This window comes from Parus major, chromosome 8 (assembly GCF_001522545.3).
Source record: "Parus major isolate Abel chromosome 8, Parus_major1.1, whole genome shotgun sequence".
NCBI classification, from domain to species: Eukaryota; Metazoa; Chordata; class Aves; order Passeriformes; family Paridae; genus Parus; species Parus major.
The window spans coordinates 322,980-344,097 of NC_031777.1; the positions used below are offsets into that span (position 1 = coordinate 322,980).

The window sequence follows — 21,118 nt, forward strand, 5'->3', positions numbered from 1 at the left end:
TGCATTCCACAGGGTGTTACTGTGCCAGGAATGCTTCAGAATCAGGAGCAAGCAGCACTGATTGCTTGACTTTCATCACCAGTGACACAGGAAGTCAGTCTGTGCTTTCAAGGCAAGGTTTTGGGGGGCTGGCAATGTTATGTACACAACAAAGCAATTCCAACACTTTCAGATAATCAAATCCAGACTGAAAAATCAGAGCTAATGTCAGGACAACAGTAATTCTAGAGCAACTGGATAAACACTCTGAGCCCCACTTGCTTGCACAAGATACAAGACTAAATCAGTCCTGAAAAAAAGCTTGCAGGGCCAAACAACAGTCTGGGATGTTCCAAGTCCTCTAGGCTTTTGATGTTACTGGGAAAGGTGAAACAGCTGTTTTGTAAGAACAGTCCATCAGCAGAAATTGCAGTTCACAGGAGATACAAGTTCCCAGCAAAGCTCATCAGCAGGGAACAAATTGGGTAGATGTGTCTCTCGGCTTTTGCTGAAGGTATCTCTCCTTCGACAAACAAAAAGTGGACTGTCATCTCAGGAATACTGCAGAGAGAGACTCTCGCTATGAGGAGACACCAGAGTGAAAGCAGGGTCAGCCTGAGGGCAAGAGAGACTAAGCTCTTTAAATGCCTTGGGATTTCAGAGGAGCTCAGAGTCCCTCAGAGGGGACGTGTCAGCGTCACACAGAGCAGGCACAGCAAGGCCAGCATGCAAGACAGCAGCAGAAACCGGGAAGAGGATATCCAAGAGCTGAAGAGCAGCCAAGGGATTTCTTCTGGCTTCAGGTCAATGACTTTACACCTAAAACTTAATGAATTGAAGAGCATGTTCAAATAAGGGGAGGGAAGCTAGAAAAGGCAAAGAGCACGGAGTGCACAAAATACTCTGAGAAAAACAAATGTGGCCCTGTGTCCAGACTCTTGGCACCTCAGATGGGAACACTTAAGGACAGGAGGAAAAACGAGGGACTATCCCAAATACATAACAGAGGTATAAATCATCTCCCTGCCAGGATGTACTCAATAGTTCCCAGGAATAAATGGGACACTAAGAGGATGGGAGACCATCAGCGACAAGCACGCAGAGAGGACTGGCACTGAAACAGCAAATTTGGCCAAAACAATCAACCAGGGCCATGCTAGGCACAGCATCCCCACGATCAGGCTTCCAGGGACACATCCCATTCCCGTCTGGGAAGTACAATACACCCTGTAGCTTGTTCAAGTGTCTTGGAGGTTTGCTTACATATCAGGGAGCTGCATCCAACCATCAGATTGTCACGCTGATAATGTGCCTTAGAGAACCCAATGGCCTCTGCTCTACTCCAGGAACCTGCTGTCTTTGGGTTAACACCTGAGAACACACTCTAGCTTGCTTAACCACGGCAACACTCACCCCGACAAAGGGAATGAACTTCTGCGAGGATTCTTCGTCGGGGCTAAAGGCAAAGAGAAGAGAGTTGTTAGCAGCTTGCCTCCAGCCCGGGCACCATACTCACTCCATAGGTTGCATTCCAGCATGCAGCGGGGACGGACAGGATGCAAGCGCCAGTCCAACGCTCCTCTCAGGGCCCCCGGCAGCACCAGGAGCCCGCACGGGCTGGGCCGAGCACGCAGCCTACGTCTCCGGGCGGGGGGAAAAGGCTCTTCCTCCCTCCCTCCACAGAGAAACATGCTTGGATGGCATGGCAGTCCCCACAGACACGCGGGCCTCCCCCTGCGAGGGAACGGATCTGTGCCACAACAACACAGAGCGCTGGCTGTTACTTACTAGAGCCCGAGGCGCTCCAGGCGTCCCCCCTCGGAGCCGTGTGCCACGGCCTGCACATCCCCAGAGCAGAGGCCCTGCCGCGGGTTACAAGCCGTGACACGCGGTTACTGGCGAGGCAGCGGCGAGGACGCGCCCTCACGCTCGCCCTCACGCTCCCTCCCTGCTGCTGGCGGCCTCCGCGGCCACGGCCCCGAGCTGGGGCACACACGGCCGAGCAAAAGGCACAGCTCGTGTCCCAGAACGGCTGGGGACAGCGGCACACGCCTCGGGAAGGCTCCTCTTGCTCTGGGCACCAGAAAGCGGAGGGTGCAGGAAGGCCAGCAGTGAAGGCCGCTGTCAATCCTAGCGGGAATTAGGGGGAGACTCGGCAAAGACAAGAGGAGGAAGAGATGAGCGAGGAGGAAGGCAGGCCAGAAGGGCCTGCAGAGCCATTGCTCCCTTCAGTGGCAACAGAGATCAGAGATGGAGCCACAGGGTGAGGAGGAGAAGAGCACAGGAGCACATCCACATGTTTGGAGGAACTACAGGTCAGCACAGGCAAGACACACATTTCTCAGTGACTGAGCACAGGAAACAGGTAGGAAGCAGACAAACACTGAGACCTCTCATGTTTCTCTTCCTGTGCATCCCCCAGTGCTCAGAAAAAACCATCCAGCATTGTTTCCATCCAGAATTTAGCTGGGAGTAGCATAAATACTGCAGGTATTTCTGTGCTGTTTCCAGCACGGATCAGAAACGCACCAAATGCACAAAGGTTGTTAACCTGTGCCATCAGCAGAGGTTGCACGCTTTCCCCTAAGCCCCAAGGAAAGAATGAGATAAAACTGCAGTGAACATGACTCAGCCAGAGCTCCCTCGTGGTCCAAAGCAGAACATGATTTTGCAAACAACCTCTCGTTTTGGCTCAGCTCTGCTTACCCATCCTTCAGGCAAAGCCATGGCCTTTGCTCCCTTCCTACCTCACACCCTCGGGCACTGCACCCTCGCTGTTCTCCTACAGCACAGGAAAAAGTGACCAAGTCCCTGATTTGCAAGGCAGAAAGGTCCCATCTTTGCAAACACAACTGCAGGTACCCAGCAAACACATCTCCTACAAACACAACATTTCCAGCTCCAGGTTTGCACAGAGAAACAAGAAAAGCACAGAGCTGTTGGGAGAGGTTCAGCTCTCTTCTCTTTCCTTCAGCTCCGTGGGCTTGGAGGCCAGCAGAAAGTGAGTCCAAGTCCCCAAGTGAGGGAAGCACAACAGCCACCCAATCTTCTCTCAGCTACAGGGTGGCTTTGCTCCAAGCTCTGAAGAAACAAACCATGCCCAGTTCCAGCAGAAAACTCGTTCTCCTTCCCCCTGAGAGCTCTGATTCCCACTGCAGAGAGCTCAGGGGCAATTCTGAAATACATCGTTTGCTTCAGTCATCATTTATCACGGCTCACAATGATACACAGACTGTTCCTGAAGCAATCCAGCTGGATTTCATCTCAGCCAGCCTAGTCCTGTCACATATCCTCTTGGGAACCCTGGTCTTGCACATGTGTCTCTGGAAATGCAGCTTATCAAAACAGCTGCTCTTCATGCAGATGGAAGAAAAGATGAGATGACCGTGCTTGTTCTTCATTTCCTCCTTTGTGCTCTTCCCAATTGCTGTTCTTCAGGACCTCAAGATCCCAAAACATTAATTCAGAATTCTTTCACCTTGATAACAGCCACTTTGATTTCTCCTCCTACCACAGCCCTGCAACTAAATTACCTCCCATCTCAGGAAAGGCAGCTTCCCCTCATTGCCTCAGCTGCACAGATCCCCAGGCTGCAGAGGGTTAAGCCCACGTGTCCAAGGCTTTTTTTTTCCCACAAGGTTTCTGAAGGTCCTGGTACCTCAGCTGTAATTTAAAGCCAGACCTGGCCCAAGTTTGTGATTTTTAGCAGTTATTGATGTGTCAGCCCTCTAACCCTGAGACCAGGCACTGCCTGTATTCCAGTCCAGTCCTGAAGGAGGCAACAGAAAAGAGATGACTTTTATCACTGAGGGACAGCAGGACTCTGGGCCATTTCAGGCACCAGCACCACCATCTCTTCACTCATCTGTGATATGAAATCTGTCCTGCCCACTGGGCAACTCCAGCTGGAGCTGGCTAATGCTGTCCTGCTTCCAGCAGGGTCAAAGCCACACCAGGTCCTCATGGCACATCAGATGAGTCCTCTCAGCCTTCCAGAAACCTCCTCTCCAGCACTCTCCACATTCCTGTGGTGGGCTGAACATAGCCAACAGGACATCTGTCATTTCTTGAGCCTTGACTCTGCTCTGCTGCCCTCCTGTTGCATTTCCAGCAGCTGCCCAAGGAGTTTCCTGCAGTAACCAGTCAGATCACACAAGCTCTGCTGAGCCAGAGGAAGGACTGGCCCCTCTTCACCAGCTGTATCCATGTCCAGCAGCTGCTGCAGGGTGAGTTTGAGGGGAAGCACTCGGAGCAGTGACCTGGACTCTGCCCAGCCACTGCCCTGCAGGGCAGGATCGGTGTAATCCGTGCTTCCTACTGCCCAGGGAGCTGGGAGCAAGAGCTGGGAAGTGCCCTCAGAAGCTTTTGGTAACCACACCACCAGGCAGGCAGTGATCCAGGTGAACAATGCTTCCATTTCCAACAGCCAGGCTGCTCCCCAGATTCATGCAAGGGCTATCCAGAAGCCACATGGCATGAGCTGTGCTGGGCACTGAATTACAGTGGGTGACACCAGCCCAGAACTGACCGGCAGCCCAGCTGCTCTGGGAATGAGTGAGTGCTGAATCTCAGACCTCAAATACCACAGGGTTTCTCTCAGGAAAGGAATGAAGAGCAACACCAGTGACATGCCCCTCCTAGTGAGAGGCCCAGCCCTTCCCAAATCTCAGCTCCCCAGGTTTTGTCTGGATTGCACCGTTCCTTCAGAATTCAGCAACCAGGACCTCTCCCAGAGCTCATGGACAGGCTCAGTCACCCAGTGTAACTCAGAGGAGCTGCAATGGCACTGCATTTCCTTCGTGACCCCCTTTCCTCATAGCAGCCCCCCTGCTTCCAGGTGGGGTCAGCAGATGCTCCGGAAGGCCGGGACAAAGCTCTGGCACCATTGCAGTCCATCACAGGCAGTACATGCGCCAACCTTTGCCATGACAAACAGAACAAGGGCACAGGGAGAGAGCGGGGTCAGTCAGGGTAGGGACAGCTGGCAAGAGAGTTATAAAGCAGCTCATCACATACAGCTACATCCTAAAGGCTGGCTTGGCTTTCCTTGGACCACTAGGGCTTGTTTAACAGAGCAAATGCCAGGATTCTGGGAGAGTTCTCTTACAGTGAATTTGTAGGTAGTGCTGCTTGTTTCTACCTGGACCACTGCCTTGAAAGCTGGCCTTGGAGAAAAGCCATTCACCCCCGGCCTCAAGGGGGAGGGAGCTGCAGTAACTTTGTGCAAAATAAAAAGTGCCCAATGATCATATGATTCAAAGCAGGGGACCCTGCAGAGCACGGGGGTTTTGGAGACGGCTCAGAGAGCACAGCTCCACTGCTAGCACACGTCTGTCTTCTCTTTCTGAAGCTCAGAGAAGTCCCATACGTTTGGGATGCTCTGCCAGTAGGGTCTAGTCCTCAAATTTTTAATTACAGGGAGATTTTTGCTGGCCTGCACTCAGGCACTGCACAGCTGATCCCCACCCAGAGCCACTGAGTGCCACCTACAGCACTCCAGTTCCAACCCACAGGGACTGAAAAGCCTTTTGTCCGTCCTGATCCTTCTGATGGCTAAGGGAGAAGGCAAGGAAAAACCCCACCTTCTCCACGTTGTACTGCTCTAAGCTGCTCTCCCACCAACTCCTTCATTCCCACTCAATCTACATCCTGGGAACCCAAATGTGTGGTCCAAAGGCACAGCAGTCACTTTCAACAATGCATTCTGCCAGCAGATGCCACAGTTTCAAAGCAGGGAGCAGAATTCAACCTAGAGCACAAACTGTGCATCCCAGACCCGCAGGAGCTGTTAAACAAGGCACAAATCACCAGTTCACCGGGAAAAGAGAGGAGCTGGGAGAGGGAACCTAAAAGGAACTGATACCTTATAGCAAAATCAAAATGAAAGCTCTTTTTCCTTTTCAGGAAGCAACCAAAGAAAAAGATAAATGTGTTATTACACTTACAACAAATTGATACATTCGTTTAGATAGAGCTAATGGAGACACAATTTCTGTGTTGTTTTTAACAAACCCTCCCTAAGTTGCTGCCAATGACAGAGACCCCCATTCCTAAAGGAAGGCACACAGGAGACAGCTGCCCATGCTCCACTGGAGAGCCTGTTCCTCTGACTCTCTCCTTTGGTCATGGGGTACTGACCTGAAAGCACAAGTTATTTTAAGGCAGACACACAGAAACACTGAGAGATTGCAGGCTAGGCCAGAGTTTGACCATGAGGTTCAGCAATCTCTCCTTCCAATAACCTCCTAAATTGAAACTGTGAGCAGCTTCAGGCATGAAGAGTCCAAAGGGTGTCAAACCCAAATGGATCACACCAGCTTGGTAAAGTGGTCCCACACTCTGCTGGGAGGGAAAAGGGCAGGGCTTCCTCAAATACATTTCAGCTGTTTCCCACCAAAGTGCTGAACTGACCTTCTGGACACATTAGAAACTGAAAGCCTTTAATTGTGTGCTAATGACAAAAATGAAGAGGAGGCAGAGGAAAGCAGTGCAGAAGCCAGCACCTGCAGGGTGCAGAGAAAGAACCAGGCAGCCTCAGGAGGGGTTCACACTGCACTGAGGTGTCTGAGCTCCCTGCTGCTAACAAAGGGAAGCCTTGACACCAAAAACAAAATGCAGAACTGAAGGTAAGAGCTTCAGGCGCTCTGTAGCTCTTTAAATGTCATCCTTATTATCATGTTAACTTTACGGAAGTCCACAAATACATGAAGAGACTCGACTAGTCTCTCTTTTACTTGACTAGTCAGTCTGGAAATACAGGAAAAACACGTAGAATGGGTGAAATTCCACTGAATCATTTCTGCACAGTAATGGGAGAGCAGACACAGGAATGGAAAAGCAATATACAATGAGAATTCCCAAAAAAAAGAAGGGGAAAAAGTGACACTACCCACACTTCTAATTTCTCCCAGTTCTTAGGCAAAGGAGACACCAATAAGGGATGTTAATGGACCAAAAATGAAAAATCAAATAGAAGTAATTAAAAATTAATAACATCCATGTCTCGTAGGGAGTTGCTAGCCCCTGAGAAAACTAAAATAAGCTGAGTTTAAATCTATTATTCTCCTCTGTCCCTTGATAACAGTGCTTCTCTACCCTTCAGTGGCACTTACTCTTCTTCCTGGACCATGGCCACAGGAGGCCAAACATAGTCCTGAATCGTGTTTTCAGGCCCCAGTCCTCCCTCCTACAGCCTGCTTATTCCTTAAGGAAAGTTGAAATGAAATCTGGTGAATGTCAGCCCTCCTCAGCAGGAGTCCTGGTAGTTTGCAACTGCCAATCAACAAGGATTTTGTCTCCTGCAAGAAGCTCTGCTATTTACACTCCAAAAAGAAAGGGGTTTAGCTCCCTAAACACCAATGTGAAAAAAGGTCAGGTCTCATGGAAGATGCTTTGTGAGAACGCCAAGGTCCAGTCTCAAACACCTAAAGCTGCTGTGGTGAGAGACTCTGGAACCTAAGCACATAAAATCCATCCATTCCCCACCCTGCTTAGCCCACACTTCCCCAAACCTCTTACATCTTCAAAATCAAGAATCACTGCACCCAAAGCAACCCTGCTGCTGCAGGTTCACCGAGTGGGACACACCACTGGGTGCAGGCTACCCTGAGGCTCCCAAGGGCTTTGCCTTTTGGTGTTCAGACTGCTGGCACAACATGAGAACATCACTTTGTTTTCAAGCAGCTGCTTGTCCTGGGAGGCAGCAGGATGGGGGATCATACCTCTTCTGCTTGTAGGTCAGCATGGCTTCAGCAATGGGCAGCTGGTGAGCACAGTTTGCCCCTGCTATGTACTGCGTTATCCGGGACACGACGTCGGGCGCTTCCGAAACTGCAGGAGAACAGAGGGAAAAGCATTCAAGTGACTCCTCAGAGCGCTGCCAGCACTGTCCTCCACCTGCTGGTGGTGCCCAGCCAGCTCCATTTGGGCTGCACCTTGCACGAGAAGCTCTGTCTACCCCAGAGCACAGTAAAGCTGAATCTGAACTCAGCATTTCTGACTGAATCCAGGGTCTTTTAGATTTGTTAAAAGCTTTTCTTTGTACCTGCCTGAAGTCAGCTTTAGGGTTTCTCATGCCTTGGCTGCAGGTATCTGCTGAAGAAGGTGCCTGGCCACCTCTCCCAGGTGAGCTGCTCTGCTCACACCAGCACTGAGCTACCTGAGTTTCTAATCAATTCATCAGAGTGACTGAGGGACACACAAGGGTAGGAAGAGCACAAAGATCACGTGTGTTTGTGAGATTGTGGTTCATTCAAGTCGACACAAAGACATTTCCTAAATGCCTTCCATATTTCTTTGGTTTCAACCAAAGAGCCTCAACTGTGAGATCACAGGAACACAAGTGACCTTCAATGGGCACTTCCATACTCTAAAATGGGAATTTTAACCCAGACTCTTTGTATTTGAACAGTGAACTGGTAAGACTTGTGATTCTCTGCCAGGTCTTCTTGTGCCATTGCAGAGCTCCTGTGCAGCTGCCACCACACAGACAAAAATGCAGAATGCACAAAGTCTGCACTGCACAAAAATGAGGTGGAATCTTCCTCATAGCATACAGCACGTAACCAACTAAGGAATGGCTGTGGCTCCTTCTGGATCTCTATAGGTAATGAAGCATTCCTAATCCAGACACAAAAATCAAGTCTGTATTGACATTTTTCTGCATTTTCAAGTACAGCAAGCAACCAAAGAAAACCAGTTTCATATACCAGTTCTTCCCTGAACTCAGGATTAAGGGGAAGTGTAGAGTTGGACAGTTCACTAGGAGATTTCTAGTCCAGCCTCCTGCTCCAAACAGGGCTGACTTCCCCTCCAGAACAGGCTGCCCCAGGCCTTGTCCAGTCCTGTCCCCATCTGCTGGAAACAGCTCTGAACAATTACCCATTAAGAGGTCTCTCTCTTCCCCTCATGGCTAGAGGACTTCCAGGAGCATCCTGGGAGTCTCTGCAACTCTGCAATTCCAACACTGCAACCTCCCCACGCTCATGGTGCTGCAAATCTTTTTTCCAAATCTCCAAAGCTTTTTCCTTCTAATGAAACTTCTGTATGGGCAATGCTGCCCACAGCAGTGTCCAGTCTCAAGCCTTCATGTAGCCCTGAATGGTGCAAATCCTCCTTTCTCCTGTTTCTTTCCATTCTTGAAGAAATGGAGGGAGACACTGTAAGCATTCATATTTTAAACAATTTAGTACTTTATCATGAAGTAAGGCTTTAATCTGTCCTAGAACAAACTCAGATCAGAACAAGAACTTGTTGGTCTGACCTAGGGCAGCTCCCACTTGTTACTACACCGGTGAAGAACAAAATTCTTCTTTAATGAGAATGTTTCCAAGTCTGCTGGCAGGATCTTTCTCACACACAACTAACAGAAGTTAATCTTCCCAGAGCTTCCAGTTTTCCAAACGTTTTAGGCTGCACAGTTCCTGAAGGAAATCAATGTACTGAACTTAGTAGCAAGACCTCCACATCAAAGAACAAAGCTGAGAGCTAGGTAAGAACAGCATGACTCAGAGGCAGCTAGTTAGTGCCTCTGGGAGCCAATAACTGTTTGCAAACCACCATGTGTGAGGCTCAGAAAGGTCAGCATCTGAAATGGGAATGTGGTGCAGTGAGGAGAAAAGAGGAACAAAAACACTTGTCTGCTTCCTCTTGTATTTACTTGACCTTTGCTAAAATTACTCATTCAAGCTTTTCATCCCACACTGGCCAGACAGACACAGAGTCTTACCAGTGGTCTGTGCTTCAAGTTTGTTGAACAGATCTCTCCAGGCTAGATCTTGGAAGAAGTTGTTGTATCTATAATCTACAGACCCCAGATACTTGGCCACTGGATGAGAGCCTAAGAAAGAAAGGAAAACATGACAGCTGTGCTCTCCAGCACTGAACACAAGCGTGGGTTTGACCTGTAAGGAATTAAACTTTAGAATCAAAACCACACTAGACACCTCAGAAATAAACTTCTTCAATTATAACCAAGACATTTAGTCCAGCTTATCTCTACAAGAGCATGCAAACAGCACAGACTGCCTCAACACACCAATATCTTTCACTTGACATTTTCCCCCTAACAAATTAAATTTTAAAAGGCCAAATCAAACAGGACTGGGAAACTGCTGAGGAAAGGAATGATTTGGAAGGCACAAAGGCTCTACAGCTCTCTGTGTCAGCCTCTCAGTTTTGCAAGCAGCTTTCCCAAGCAGCCCTTCCTGCACAGGCTGCATCTCTGCAGGAGGGGCCAGACCCCTTTCTCCAAGCACCATTTGCAGCCCACGGCTGTTTTGCAACACTGACAAGAGGCAATTTCCCCCAGGCAGGGGAAAGGACCGAGTGAGGCTTGTTTAATCTGTGGAGAAGGGCTATGAGCTCACTAAATACTCTGCAGTTAGAGACAGAACACAGACCCCAGGATTACAGTACCAGTGAATACTGTGCAGCAGGTCCTCCAGGAGCAAGGAAAGGTCTCCTTGCAGAAGCTTTGTGTGCCCAGCCTCCAGCCCTGGATGGAGATCTCACTTCATACTTACACTGAGCAGGACAGGGAAGGGGTTCAAGTGGAAAACTCTGCCCAGGTGACAAAAAGTTGCCACCTTCATTTTAGGCTGCCTGTGTCCCCAGAATAGACAACAGCCCCTGCAGTCTTGGAACACAGGAGAAAAGGTGTGCCAGGATCAGCCTCCCCAGTCACCACCTGGCAGTCCTGCTCAGCACCAGTCCTCTACACTTACAGTCAGCCAGGAGGCAGCCTCAGAGCTCCTCTTAATCACATTATTTTCATCCTTCCTGCACATCAAATTTGCTCATCAAGCCACACTTCCAGAGGCTGCAACAGCTGAGTCACCAGCTGCTAACTGGAAACCTGACAAATTCCTTCAAGACAATCCCAGTTGCTTAACTGTACTCACCATGGTCCAGGAAATCTCTGGTGGAAAAAAAAAAACCCAAACAATAAAGCCACTGTCTCAGTCCTCCAAACCTCCAAACTGATTTCCAGACTTCAGAGAGAGGTGAAAGCAGGGCTGCCTCAGTGTCATTAGATTATCCTTGAATAATCTAGTATATTCAAGATTATGAATCTTGAATTCATAATCAATTCAATATGAATGAAAAAAGAAAAGATAATGGGTCATTTCTCCTGCAGTGGGGTTTTAAGCAGTGCACACAGCACGTACTGGAGAAGTTTTCCCACATGCTGGGAAAACACACTGCACATGGAAAGAAGCAATGAACAGGAAATTCTACCCATAGAAGCTGTGTAAATGTTAAAATACCCCAAACAGCCAAAATAACCCCAACATTTTATTTGATTTTCCCCTTTTTAGTTGTTTATATAGTCAAAAGAGGCATAGAATCAGTAGCATGGAGCAGGACTGAATCTCCCAGTTCACATGTTTACAGACAAGAAGCATTTCTGATTGCTAAGAAACCACTGCAGGCTGACCCTTCTGTCACTGGAGAGGAACTGCAGTGGTGGACTCAGAAGGTAAAACCTTCAGAAAAAGGAAAAAGTCCACCAAGCCTAGTTCAAAGGTATTGCAAACAGCAGAGAGGCTTTTCCTTTAAGGCATTTATGGCACAGTCACCATTCTGCCTTTGGTGCTTTTTCAATTGTCAGAAATGAGAGGTGGCTCCTCAATCACTTTAATGAACTGCCAGGGATCTGGCCAGAAATAAGCACTTGATCTGATCAGGAAATACTGCAGACTTCTATGGAAAAGGTCCTGTTAGAGAAGTTTCTATATTTAAAGTAGAATTTAAAAAGAATTCACGGTATTTCATTATCAAAGTGCCTGGCTAATTTTTTCTTTTTTTATTACAAAATTAAGTTTTAAGGTTAAAAAACCAACCCAAACCCACACCAGCTAAATCTTGTCTTGCACTTTCAAAGAGGGAGTATTTTCAGATCATTAAAAACTGCAGGACAGAAAATTCTTCTTCTGAGGCCAGGAGACAGTCAGCAAGTGAGTAGCAAAGTCTCAGACACAGATTCTCATTCAAAGCACATCTAACCTTGCAGAAATTATTATTTTTTTTTTTTTGTTTTTACTCCCCAAAGGGCTCTCTCTTCTTTTCCTGCCAACCACTTTGGAAACTAAATGCCATTTTTTACAGAAGGATCCAGCTCTTTTCCTCTGCCTTTTTTATTTAAGTTTTTCAAATGCCACCACTGAATGGGTAGCCTAACCCCAGTGTTCATGGTGCTGGGCAGCAGCTTCTGATTCCTACAGGAACTGCCATCAGCTGCTCCCAAACCCAGAAAAACTGGAAAACACTGGCAAAAAAAGTGCTTTTCAAGCCTTCTGGAGCTTACATCACTGAAGTGCTCTGTGCACACCAGCAGTGCCCAGATGTCCCTGCTCCCCAGGCCTTGCCACCACAGCATTCCTCGTGTTCCCACCTACAACAAGAGCCCTGCTGCTGTTGTCAGTCTGCTCTGCTTCCCTCACCACGAGCAATCCAAGCTGGGGAACTTCCCAGCCAGGCAGGTTTGCTGAGCTGCTGGAAAGGCAGAGATAAAGTGTTGGAAAACTGAGGGAAAACCTGAGCAGACCAGCACATAAAGGTCAAAAGATGCATGTAATTTGAATAATTCGAATTCTCAGCAGTTTCAGAGCCTTTAAAAAATTTTCAACCCCTCCTCTATTAGCATTTTCTGAGGGAAACCCAGGGAGGCCAGAACAGTTATTGCTTTGGGAAATGAGGTGCCTGCTGAATTTAACATTTCAAACAGGGAAAAGGGCTTCTAGAACAATATTCTGTGCATAAGAGTCTTCCTGTATGGGGAGAAAGTTCTTAACCCCTTGCTTCAAATGAAAGGTTTACGAGCAGACTTTGGTATTGGGAACCTAGAGATGAAATTCACTCACACAAGAGCAGCAACACCAGCACTACACAGCCACATTTGTCTTATTTAACCTAGAGCCAAAGCTCCAGAAAGGCTTCTCCTGAGGGAACACAGCAGATTTCACCCATTCCCCTTCCTGTGAAGAAACACCATTCCTTATTTACCTAGAGGGATGATCAGAAATTTCATGTAGCCGAGCCAGTCGGGGGTTTTGTGAGACAGCTGCTCTACAAAGAGCCTCAACACAGCACTGAGGTAATTCTGGGCTCCTGCCACTGCAATTTTAATTGGGTTTGGAGGCTGTGAATTGCAGTTACAGCTAGACAGAAAAAGAGGAAACATATTTGTAATTGTGCCTTCAACCACATATTTCAGAACAAGCAGCAAAAAAAAAACAAACAAAAAACCTGCTTAATAACAATTATAGCAGAAGAGTTTGTTCAATACACAAGGCAATATTACAACAATTCTCAGCAGCTTAAAACATTATTAATAAAACACAACATTCTTCAGTAATTTCTTAATTGGTCTCCCTGCTCCTTCTTTTGCACATTTTGATATTTTAAAGGGCTGGGCTCGACTATCTAGGTTAGGATGTACCTACTCACTGCTGGGTCAGAGAACACACTGAGATACCCACAGCCCTCAGCAGGTAAGCAGGGAGTGCCTTCAGGAGCTGAGGAATTAATCTTGGAATTGCTTGGAAGGGAGAACAAGAACTATTTCATAGCCTCTTTATTTGTTTTGTGGAGTTTAGTGGTGAGTGCATCTGGCCCACGAGGCAGCCCCCAAAGCACAGTCTGCCAATCACTGTGCCCCCACACAAGGCAGAGCAGCAGTGCCCTGCAGGGCTGCTGAGTGCTGAAGAGACACAACTCTGACTTCAGGAGAGCAGGCTGGAAAGGTTTCATGCAGTAGTTAAGGAATGAAATCCCCAAGTCCTGGGGCACAGGAGCTGAGAAGCTTTTAGGGCTCAGACAACACAAGCAAGGTGAGAACTTACTATCTCTGTATCCTGGAGACAATTGTGCTGAAAGCTGCCTGAATATCAGCAGAGGAACATGTGCAGACCACTGGCAAGGTGTGCTTTTGCAAGACATCTGAAAGGTACTGGGGAGAGAACAGAACATTTTACAGTCCTTTTGTTTTGGCACAGTTTGTCACAAGAAGCAAAGGTGCCTCCCCCAACCTCCCAGGTACTCTCACACTCACTCCTGGGCACTCTCCCTGTGCCAGATTTGAGGGTGCTGTGGCTATTTCACAAATGCCTCCTCCCTGCACAGCAGCCATAGCAAAATTCTCCTTCTAGAAAAATGTCAACATCTTCTTGACAGACACAACACCATATCCCAAACATGGCAATGACAACTGTGGAGCAGCACAGCTTTTACAGCCACAGAGGGCAGGGCAGCAGCAGAGACCATTCAGCTAGCAAAGAGCAGACCCTGTCCACCTGCCTGCTTCTGGAAGTGCAGCTGCAACTCCCTGATTTCCATTTTAAAGAAATGCAGTGTTCTGCCCACCCTTAAGCACTGAAGAAAGGGAAGGGTGCTACCACACACATGCTCCCCATGAGGGATTGTTTCCCCTGCATGCAGCTGATGGGGACACCACACACCTCAGGTACACTTGGACATAATTAATGGCACTCAGTAATTGCCTCACACTTTCCATTTCTGCATGACTGATCAATACACCCCAGTCCATATCCTTCACAGCCTCTGATACTGCAGGCACAAGCTGCCAGAACCTGGAAGCTGATCCACAACAGATGCAAGGTGATCTACAACATCTTCTGTCCATCTCTAGAAGGCATTTCTCTGTCTTCCAAGCAAAGTGGAACCAGTAGCTCAAATGGTATTTTTGCTCTCTCACACACTGAGACCCCAGTTCTTCCAGAAGCAGAAAGCCAAACCAGACAATGTAACTCCACAAGCCTGGCACAAGTTCCCCAGGCAACAGCCACCCAGCACATGTTCACTGGTCCTCTTCCATACATATTTTATTGCTTTCTCAGAATAAGGTTCCAAAAGGAGCAAAATTTGTTCCAAACCCATAACAAATCACTCCATGCTGTCAGCAAAAGGAAGTATTGCTCAGGGTTCTTCTTGAAACAACAATCACTCAGCAAGGATGGGGTGATTCCTGCAGTCAGCAATCACAAGCACATGAGCTACAGAGCTGACCTGAAATATTTTCTGCTGTTCACCACCTATGCTCAGAAATCTCAGCCTAAAGCACTGCAAGGTCAGATCTCCTTGCTTCCTTGGGCCCAGTCTACCTCAGTTTAGGAGGTTTGAGTGCAAGGGTTTAGCCATATTCCCCAGTGTGCTGCTAACCAGAAGGAATGGCATTGCTTGGAGGTGAAAACACCTCTGTGGAAGGGCTCAGGTGGCAAAGCTTTATGAGATCCCCAGCAGCTCCTGATCAGATGAAATCCAGCCTGTGGGCACTCAACAGAGCCTACTTGGCTAGTGCAGAGCTCAAGGCCTGTCCACTCCTGAGGAGGAACAGCACAGGAGAACTGTGCTCCAGGAAATGTCTCCTGCCTTTACCTGGCCTTGCCAGTCAGATGTATTGACAAGGATAATGTTTTCTGGCAGCTGGTCGTCAGAAACCAGGATGTGATTTAGCTGATCGTACACTGTTTTCCTGGGGATCTGGAAATAAACACACAGAGAAGAGAAGAGAACAGTAAGAGGTTCCAGCTCTAACCATCAAGCCACCAGCTCCAGCTCCTGCAGTAGATGAGGTGGCTGTGCATGCTGACCAGTCACCCCATCAGCAAAGGCACACTGGGCTGCTGGGACTGACACTGCAGCTTCTTCAGTATTAGCCACCATGGATTTGTTGGCCATTACTCTTTTACTTACATCACTTTACACCAACTAACAGCAACCCAGGAACTTAGGATTCATAAAAGCCAGGAACAATCTCTTTCAAGGAGGGAAATAAGTGAGTCCCACAGTTAATGAAAGCATGGCACATATGCTGTGCACAAGACAGTCCCTAGCAATCTGCCTTACTTCAAAGGAGTAATTCCTCAACACATCCCTATTCATTTCTCATTCTAACAATCTGTTCCAGTGTTTGGAGTTTATGGCTGGCTGACAAAGCTGCAAGCCGGCAAACCCCAGCAGACTGGATGGAAGATAACATTTCAGCCAAGACATAAATCCCCTCCTTCCTGAAGCCAGTTCCTTCCCAGCAGGGAAGCAGAAGGAGAAGGTGGAGAAGAGGAAAGCTGTGGGTGGCTGGGGAGCCAGCAGGGCTGTGCACACCTGCAGGTGGTGCCGGGTGTCTGGGGAGCGCTCGTTGTCCAGGCTGTTGGCTCTCTCGTTCTGCGGCCGCACCGGCTGCCGCTCCTTCAGGGATGTGCTTCTCCCCCGGCGCCCCGTCTGCTTCCCTTCAGACCTGCTGGAGAGATGGCCTTGCATTCCCAGGGCTGGCACATTTCTGAGTGAGACACAGCCCCCAAATCCCCATCACCCCATCTGGCAACCTCAGTGAAGTCAGCAGAAGCACTGGGGAATTCTGCACATAGATCTGAGCTAGCTTGAGACCTGATGATTCTGCTTCTGACAGTGCACAGCACATTCCCAGGAGTCCTGGGATGACTTCCACAGCCCATGCTAACACCCACACCACCTCTCTGTTATTGCTACACCAGCATAATAAGATTCAGCCAGACAAACTGCAGTCACACACCCCAAAGCAGCACAGAGCACCTCTGGGCATTCATTTCTCAAGTGCTCCAGACCCAAGTGCCCAAACACAAGGAGGGTGTCCTTGCAGTTCAGTGCCTTAAGGCCACCCTGAGCAACTCCTAGCACGCTGTCCATGACTTCCAGAGCAGCCCTGCAGCAGGCACAGCGCTGTCCCCCTGTACCTGGTGGATGGGATGATGAGGGACTCTGTCTTTGTGATCTTCCCGCTGGGCGGGAGCTTCTCCACAAACACATCTGGAGTGGGGAGCTCAGCCTCCTGCACCTCAGCTTGCTGGTTAGACTCCTGCAAAAACACAGGGAACAGAGTTACCAGGAACAAACCCTCCCCTCTCATCTCTGGCTGGGGCACACTGAGCCTGCCTCTTCCAGACATTCTCCTCACTGCCAAAAGGCAGAAATCAGTAGTGGCTATCTGGGCTCCCCGTTCCCTGCTCTGCCTCACCAGGGAGCTGGAGGTGGGAAGGGTGCTCAGATGTGCTGTTTGGAACAGGCACTCTCACAGCTCAAAGTCAGGGACATGCCTCCTTGTGCAATGCAGATGAATTCATCTTACCCAAATGAGCCAGCTAAGAGAGAAAGGCGTGGGAGAAATGTTACACACCCCACATTCCCAGCAGAGCAACTTGAGCTTTGGGATTTTTATCCAGGACCAGCTTGATTTCTGCCAATTCAGCTTAAGGCAATACTTCTGTCTGATAGAATGGCCTTGAGCATCCTTTACATGCTCAGTAGCAAACTTTGGGTTTGGGCAAACTTCCTCAGGCTGTTTGAACAAAAGGTCAAATAGAGCACTTCACCTGCAAAAGGCTGAAAGCCAAGAACCTCCAAAGTCAGGTCAGGACTTACTGCAGCTGATGTTACCTGTGGAAGCTGTGCTGCATGTGCAGCTCTATGGACAGACAGATGCAGCCCACAGCTGACAGCCAAACTGACAGGAGGAAGGTCAACAAGTGCATTTTCAACTTACATAAGGGACAGAGTCAGAAACACTGTCGCCTCCGTGTTTGGTTCCAAGACTCTTTGTCTTTTCAGGCACTTCTACCTGCTTGAGAGAAGAAAAATCCTCAGGAGGTTTAGCAGCAGCACAGTTTCCAGCCACTCTCCTCGGGGCCAGGCTGCTCAGAGGAGAAGCTGCTCCATTTAAACATCACACAGCTCTGCAGTGGGGCCAGCAGCTCCCTGCTCACACCAGGACTGCACATGGCAGCGTGGGATGTGGCAAATCAACTCACAGGAGAGGCAAAGAAGTGCCCTGGGATGGCTCTGACACTTCCTGCCCATCCAGGAGGGAATGGAAAAGCAGCTGAGCTGGCCCTGACCGTTCACTGTCAGCCACCAGGGAAAGTATCCCAATGACAGCAAAGAAAAGCTTCCTCCATGGAGTGCTAAAAGTCCCTAAAACTCCCAGGCAACATCTCCCATCCTGGCAGTCATTTCAGGCACAAGGGAATCTGAAGCTATTCACACCACCAGCAAGAATTCAATACAGAACCGGAAGATGAGTTAATAACAATATTTGCATTAAAAAAAAAGAAAATAAAACAAAAGGCCCAAACCAGCCAAAAAAAAATCCCCAATCCCCAAAAACTCCAAACAGGCTTTCTTAGCAGAAAATTCCTATCACTGCATCCAAACCTTTGGAAGTAGTCAGGGTGCTTTAATTTTAATTATTTTTTTTTTTAAATGCAATTAGAGGCACTGCAGATAGGTAACACTTGAAATGTGACTTACAGGACTTGGTGGCTCTCTCTGGCTCCTGATGCTGTGGATGCTACCAATTTCTGTCTGAGAGCTGGAGTGTGACAGTCCTTCAAAGTAAGGTCTGAACAAGGAAAGTAAAACCCATTTCTTATTACCAAAAACACTGACAGGGCAAGTCCAGCACATTGTGACAGTTCCCAGATCTTTCTGCTCCCCAATGGTTCCAGTAAAATAGGCTACTTTTGAAAGGAGAGGAAGGTGTCCAGGACAGCAAGAGAAGCCAGAAAGTGCAGGCACTCCTGAATCTGGCTTTTGAGTGATGTACAGCAAGCAGAATTACAGCTCCCCCCACACCCCAACACTCTGCTCCTGGGTAAGTGAGTCTTGGGCTAATATGCATTTTATTTCCAGCTAGCATCTGGAATTGGCTGCCAGCCCTAGGCTCCAATTACACATTTGCTCAGTAAGATAAGGTACCACACACAATCAGATTGTGCTTCCACTCAAAAGGCAGCTCATCACATCAGGCTACAAGACTCAATTACAATGTAAGGAGCTGATTCTTTGTTGTCCTGGAAAAAATCCTGCCTCAAAGCCACCAACATTTATCACATCCTCCTCAAGATATGAACACAAGAACGGGACCTAGGGAACTACAGAGTGTCTCCCCAGGACCACACACACTAAGTTCTTATTCCAGCAGTCACCTATCCCAGAACAGTTTGCTCCTCAGCTCCAGGGAACAGGATATGAACTCTCAGTGTGCAAAATAAAACATTTTGGCTTGTCTCAAAGCAGCTGCTTCCCACATCTATTTTCAAATCCCTTCAAGGTAGGGCTTACCAACTGGTTGGTATCTTGGATTAAAGCACCAAGCACCTTTACATGCACCAGCCCCACCATTTCCTCTGCTGTCCCAGCCCATCCTGGACATCTTCTGCCTCACTGACAGGGAACAGGTCTCTCCAGACTCAGAACCTATTCTTAGCCCAACGAGGTTATTCAGCATTAATGAGGCTATAATGACACCTGGTAATTAGCAGATTTAGCAGATGCTGCACTGACCAGCTGCAGTGGTCAGTGCCAGAACTCTTCATTTCACAGCCATCACACACTGAGAGCCTGAGCATGCAAGCACACCCCAGCCAGAAGCAGGAGTGCAGCTCAGTCTCACATTTCCTCACTGAGCAGAGATGTGACACAGCTCTGTGAGCTCAGGGCTCTGCATCTGCTGGAGACTCTGAGCCAGCACGCTCAGCTCAGCTCCACAGCGCTGGGACTGACCCCCATGAGCTCTTTAACAACAGGCTTGAGCATATCCACTGCAGTCAGTGCCTCTGGGCCCTGAGGAATTCATTTGTTTCCTGCAGCTCTGCCTCCTTAATCCCTGCAAAGACTCTCTTTGCACACAGGGTGTTATTACAAGAAAGGTCTTTCCATGAAGGCAGAGTGCCTTGTTCATCCTGCCTCTACTTCTGCCTTAGCACACACTTCCTTCCTGTCTCTACTACCTCTTCAAAACCCTGTGAACAGTTCAATTCTCTGCCTGCCACCAATTCCTTCCCTGTTCCCAGGTGGCAGGGCAGCAGAACATCTGCAAAGGGAACAAGGAAGACCTGAGGCTGGAGGGAAGTCAGACCCCACACACACTGCCTCTAGATCACAAGCTGTCGTTCCCATTCAACACCACCACGTCAAGAGGGGAAAAAAGGGCATGGAAGGGTGGGAATAAAACCATCATCTGACACTGTACATGGTCTCTCTCTGGCCCAACATAAGCAGCCTCACACTTACTTTAACTTTGGCTTTGGAGTGCTCAAGACACTGTCATCATCCTCCATTTCTGGCCCGCTGTCACTGGGGTTCTCTATATCCAGCGTGTCGTACAGAAGGTCCAAATCCTCCTCCACCTCTGGAACGTGCTCTGCTGGGTCCTGCTCTGAATCCAGAACCTGCACAGGACAAAAACAGGTATCACCAGCTCTGCTGGGAGCCAGACTGATCCCACATCACCCCAGCTCCCCCCGTGACTGCAGTACAGCAGTCCTGGGAGTCAGATTCTATTCCTGGTGCTAGGATACAATATCCAAGGAACACTCAGCATATGAGAAATGCTTGTCCTGGATCAAGCTTGTCAATGCCTGGTTAAGCAGGAGTTACATATTGGACTGGGCATCCATGAGGGTGCCATTTAACCATTGGTTATGCCCATTATTCAACCCTATTCTATAAATAAAGCTTTAAAAAGGCTCCAAAAGAGTCTCAGCTTTCCCAGAACCAGTACAAAAGTCCAGTATTCCCAACAGTGTAGCCTGACTTGGGTTTTACTGAAAAAGCTGCCCTGACATTTCCTGATTTGATACCCAAAAATGTCCACAGGAGGCGCCTGAAACCTGGACGAGGATCCACTGCCACCAAAAAAACTCCTCACACCAAAGCTGCTTTCCTCATCCCCCGGAGCAAGCAGGGGCTGTGCCCAGTCCAGAGCTTGCTTTTTGAGTGGCAGCTCCAGAAAAGCTGCCTGAGCTCGGCTGAGGGTGCTGACCCTGCCCAGCTCATTGGGAAGAACAGCAAAGCTCACAGGACTGCTGGGAAGAGTAAGGGAGCACGAGGAGCTACTCACTCCTTCCCACAAGCCACAGAATCAGCACCCAGCCAGGCAGCCAAAGGAGATGTTAACTGGTTTTGTATTAGACACCTAATGTTACACAGGTTCCTTGGGCTTTGGAGCTGTTTCATCCTTTTCAGCTCTGACCAAGCAGCTGACTCTTGTGCACTGAGCTCCTTATCCAGGTTTTTCATCTCTTGCCTGGCTCCTCTAGTAAGATGATCAAACAGGCTGGGCTTTAACTTCACAAGCTACATGCAC

General features: G+C 48.6%; 1 protein-coding gene across 10 annotated transcripts in view; it reads right to left on the reverse strand.

The window, feature by feature from the left end:
* PACS2 (phosphofurin acidic cluster sorting protein 2) overlaps positions 1 to 21,118 on the reverse strand; it is a 75,662-nt gene that overhangs the window by 14,263 nt on the left and 40,281 nt on the right. For 2 of the 10 annotated variants that reach the window (XM_015636606.2, XM_015636602.2), the window contains exons 9-20: positions 20,044 to 20,201; positions 18,280 to 18,370; positions 17,516 to 17,590; positions 16,710 to 16,831; positions 16,102 to 16,237; positions 15,376 to 15,480; positions 13,824 to 13,930; positions 12,985 to 13,139; positions 9,707 to 9,817; positions 7,701 to 7,809; positions 5,843 to 5,875; positions 1,393 to 1,435 (exon numbers count right to left, since the gene is read on the reverse strand). In XM_015636606.2, the coding sequence (XP_015492092.1) occupies positions 1,393 to 1,435; positions 5,843 to 5,875; positions 7,701 to 7,809; positions 9,707 to 9,817; positions 12,985 to 13,139; positions 13,824 to 13,930; positions 15,376 to 15,480; positions 16,102 to 16,237; positions 16,710 to 16,831; positions 17,516 to 17,590; positions 18,280 to 18,370; positions 20,044 to 20,201 (1,245 nt within the window). Of the gene's footprint in view, positions 1 to 1,392; positions 1,436 to 5,842; positions 5,876 to 7,700; positions 7,810 to 9,706; positions 9,818 to 12,984; positions 13,140 to 13,823; positions 13,931 to 15,375; positions 15,481 to 16,101; positions 16,238 to 16,709; positions 16,832 to 17,515; positions 17,594 to 18,279; positions 18,371 to 20,043; positions 20,202 to 21,118 lie in introns of all 10 variants that reach the window. The other 8 variants (XM_015636605.2, XM_015636600.2, XM_015636612.2 and 5 more) reach the window with 6 other exon arrangements.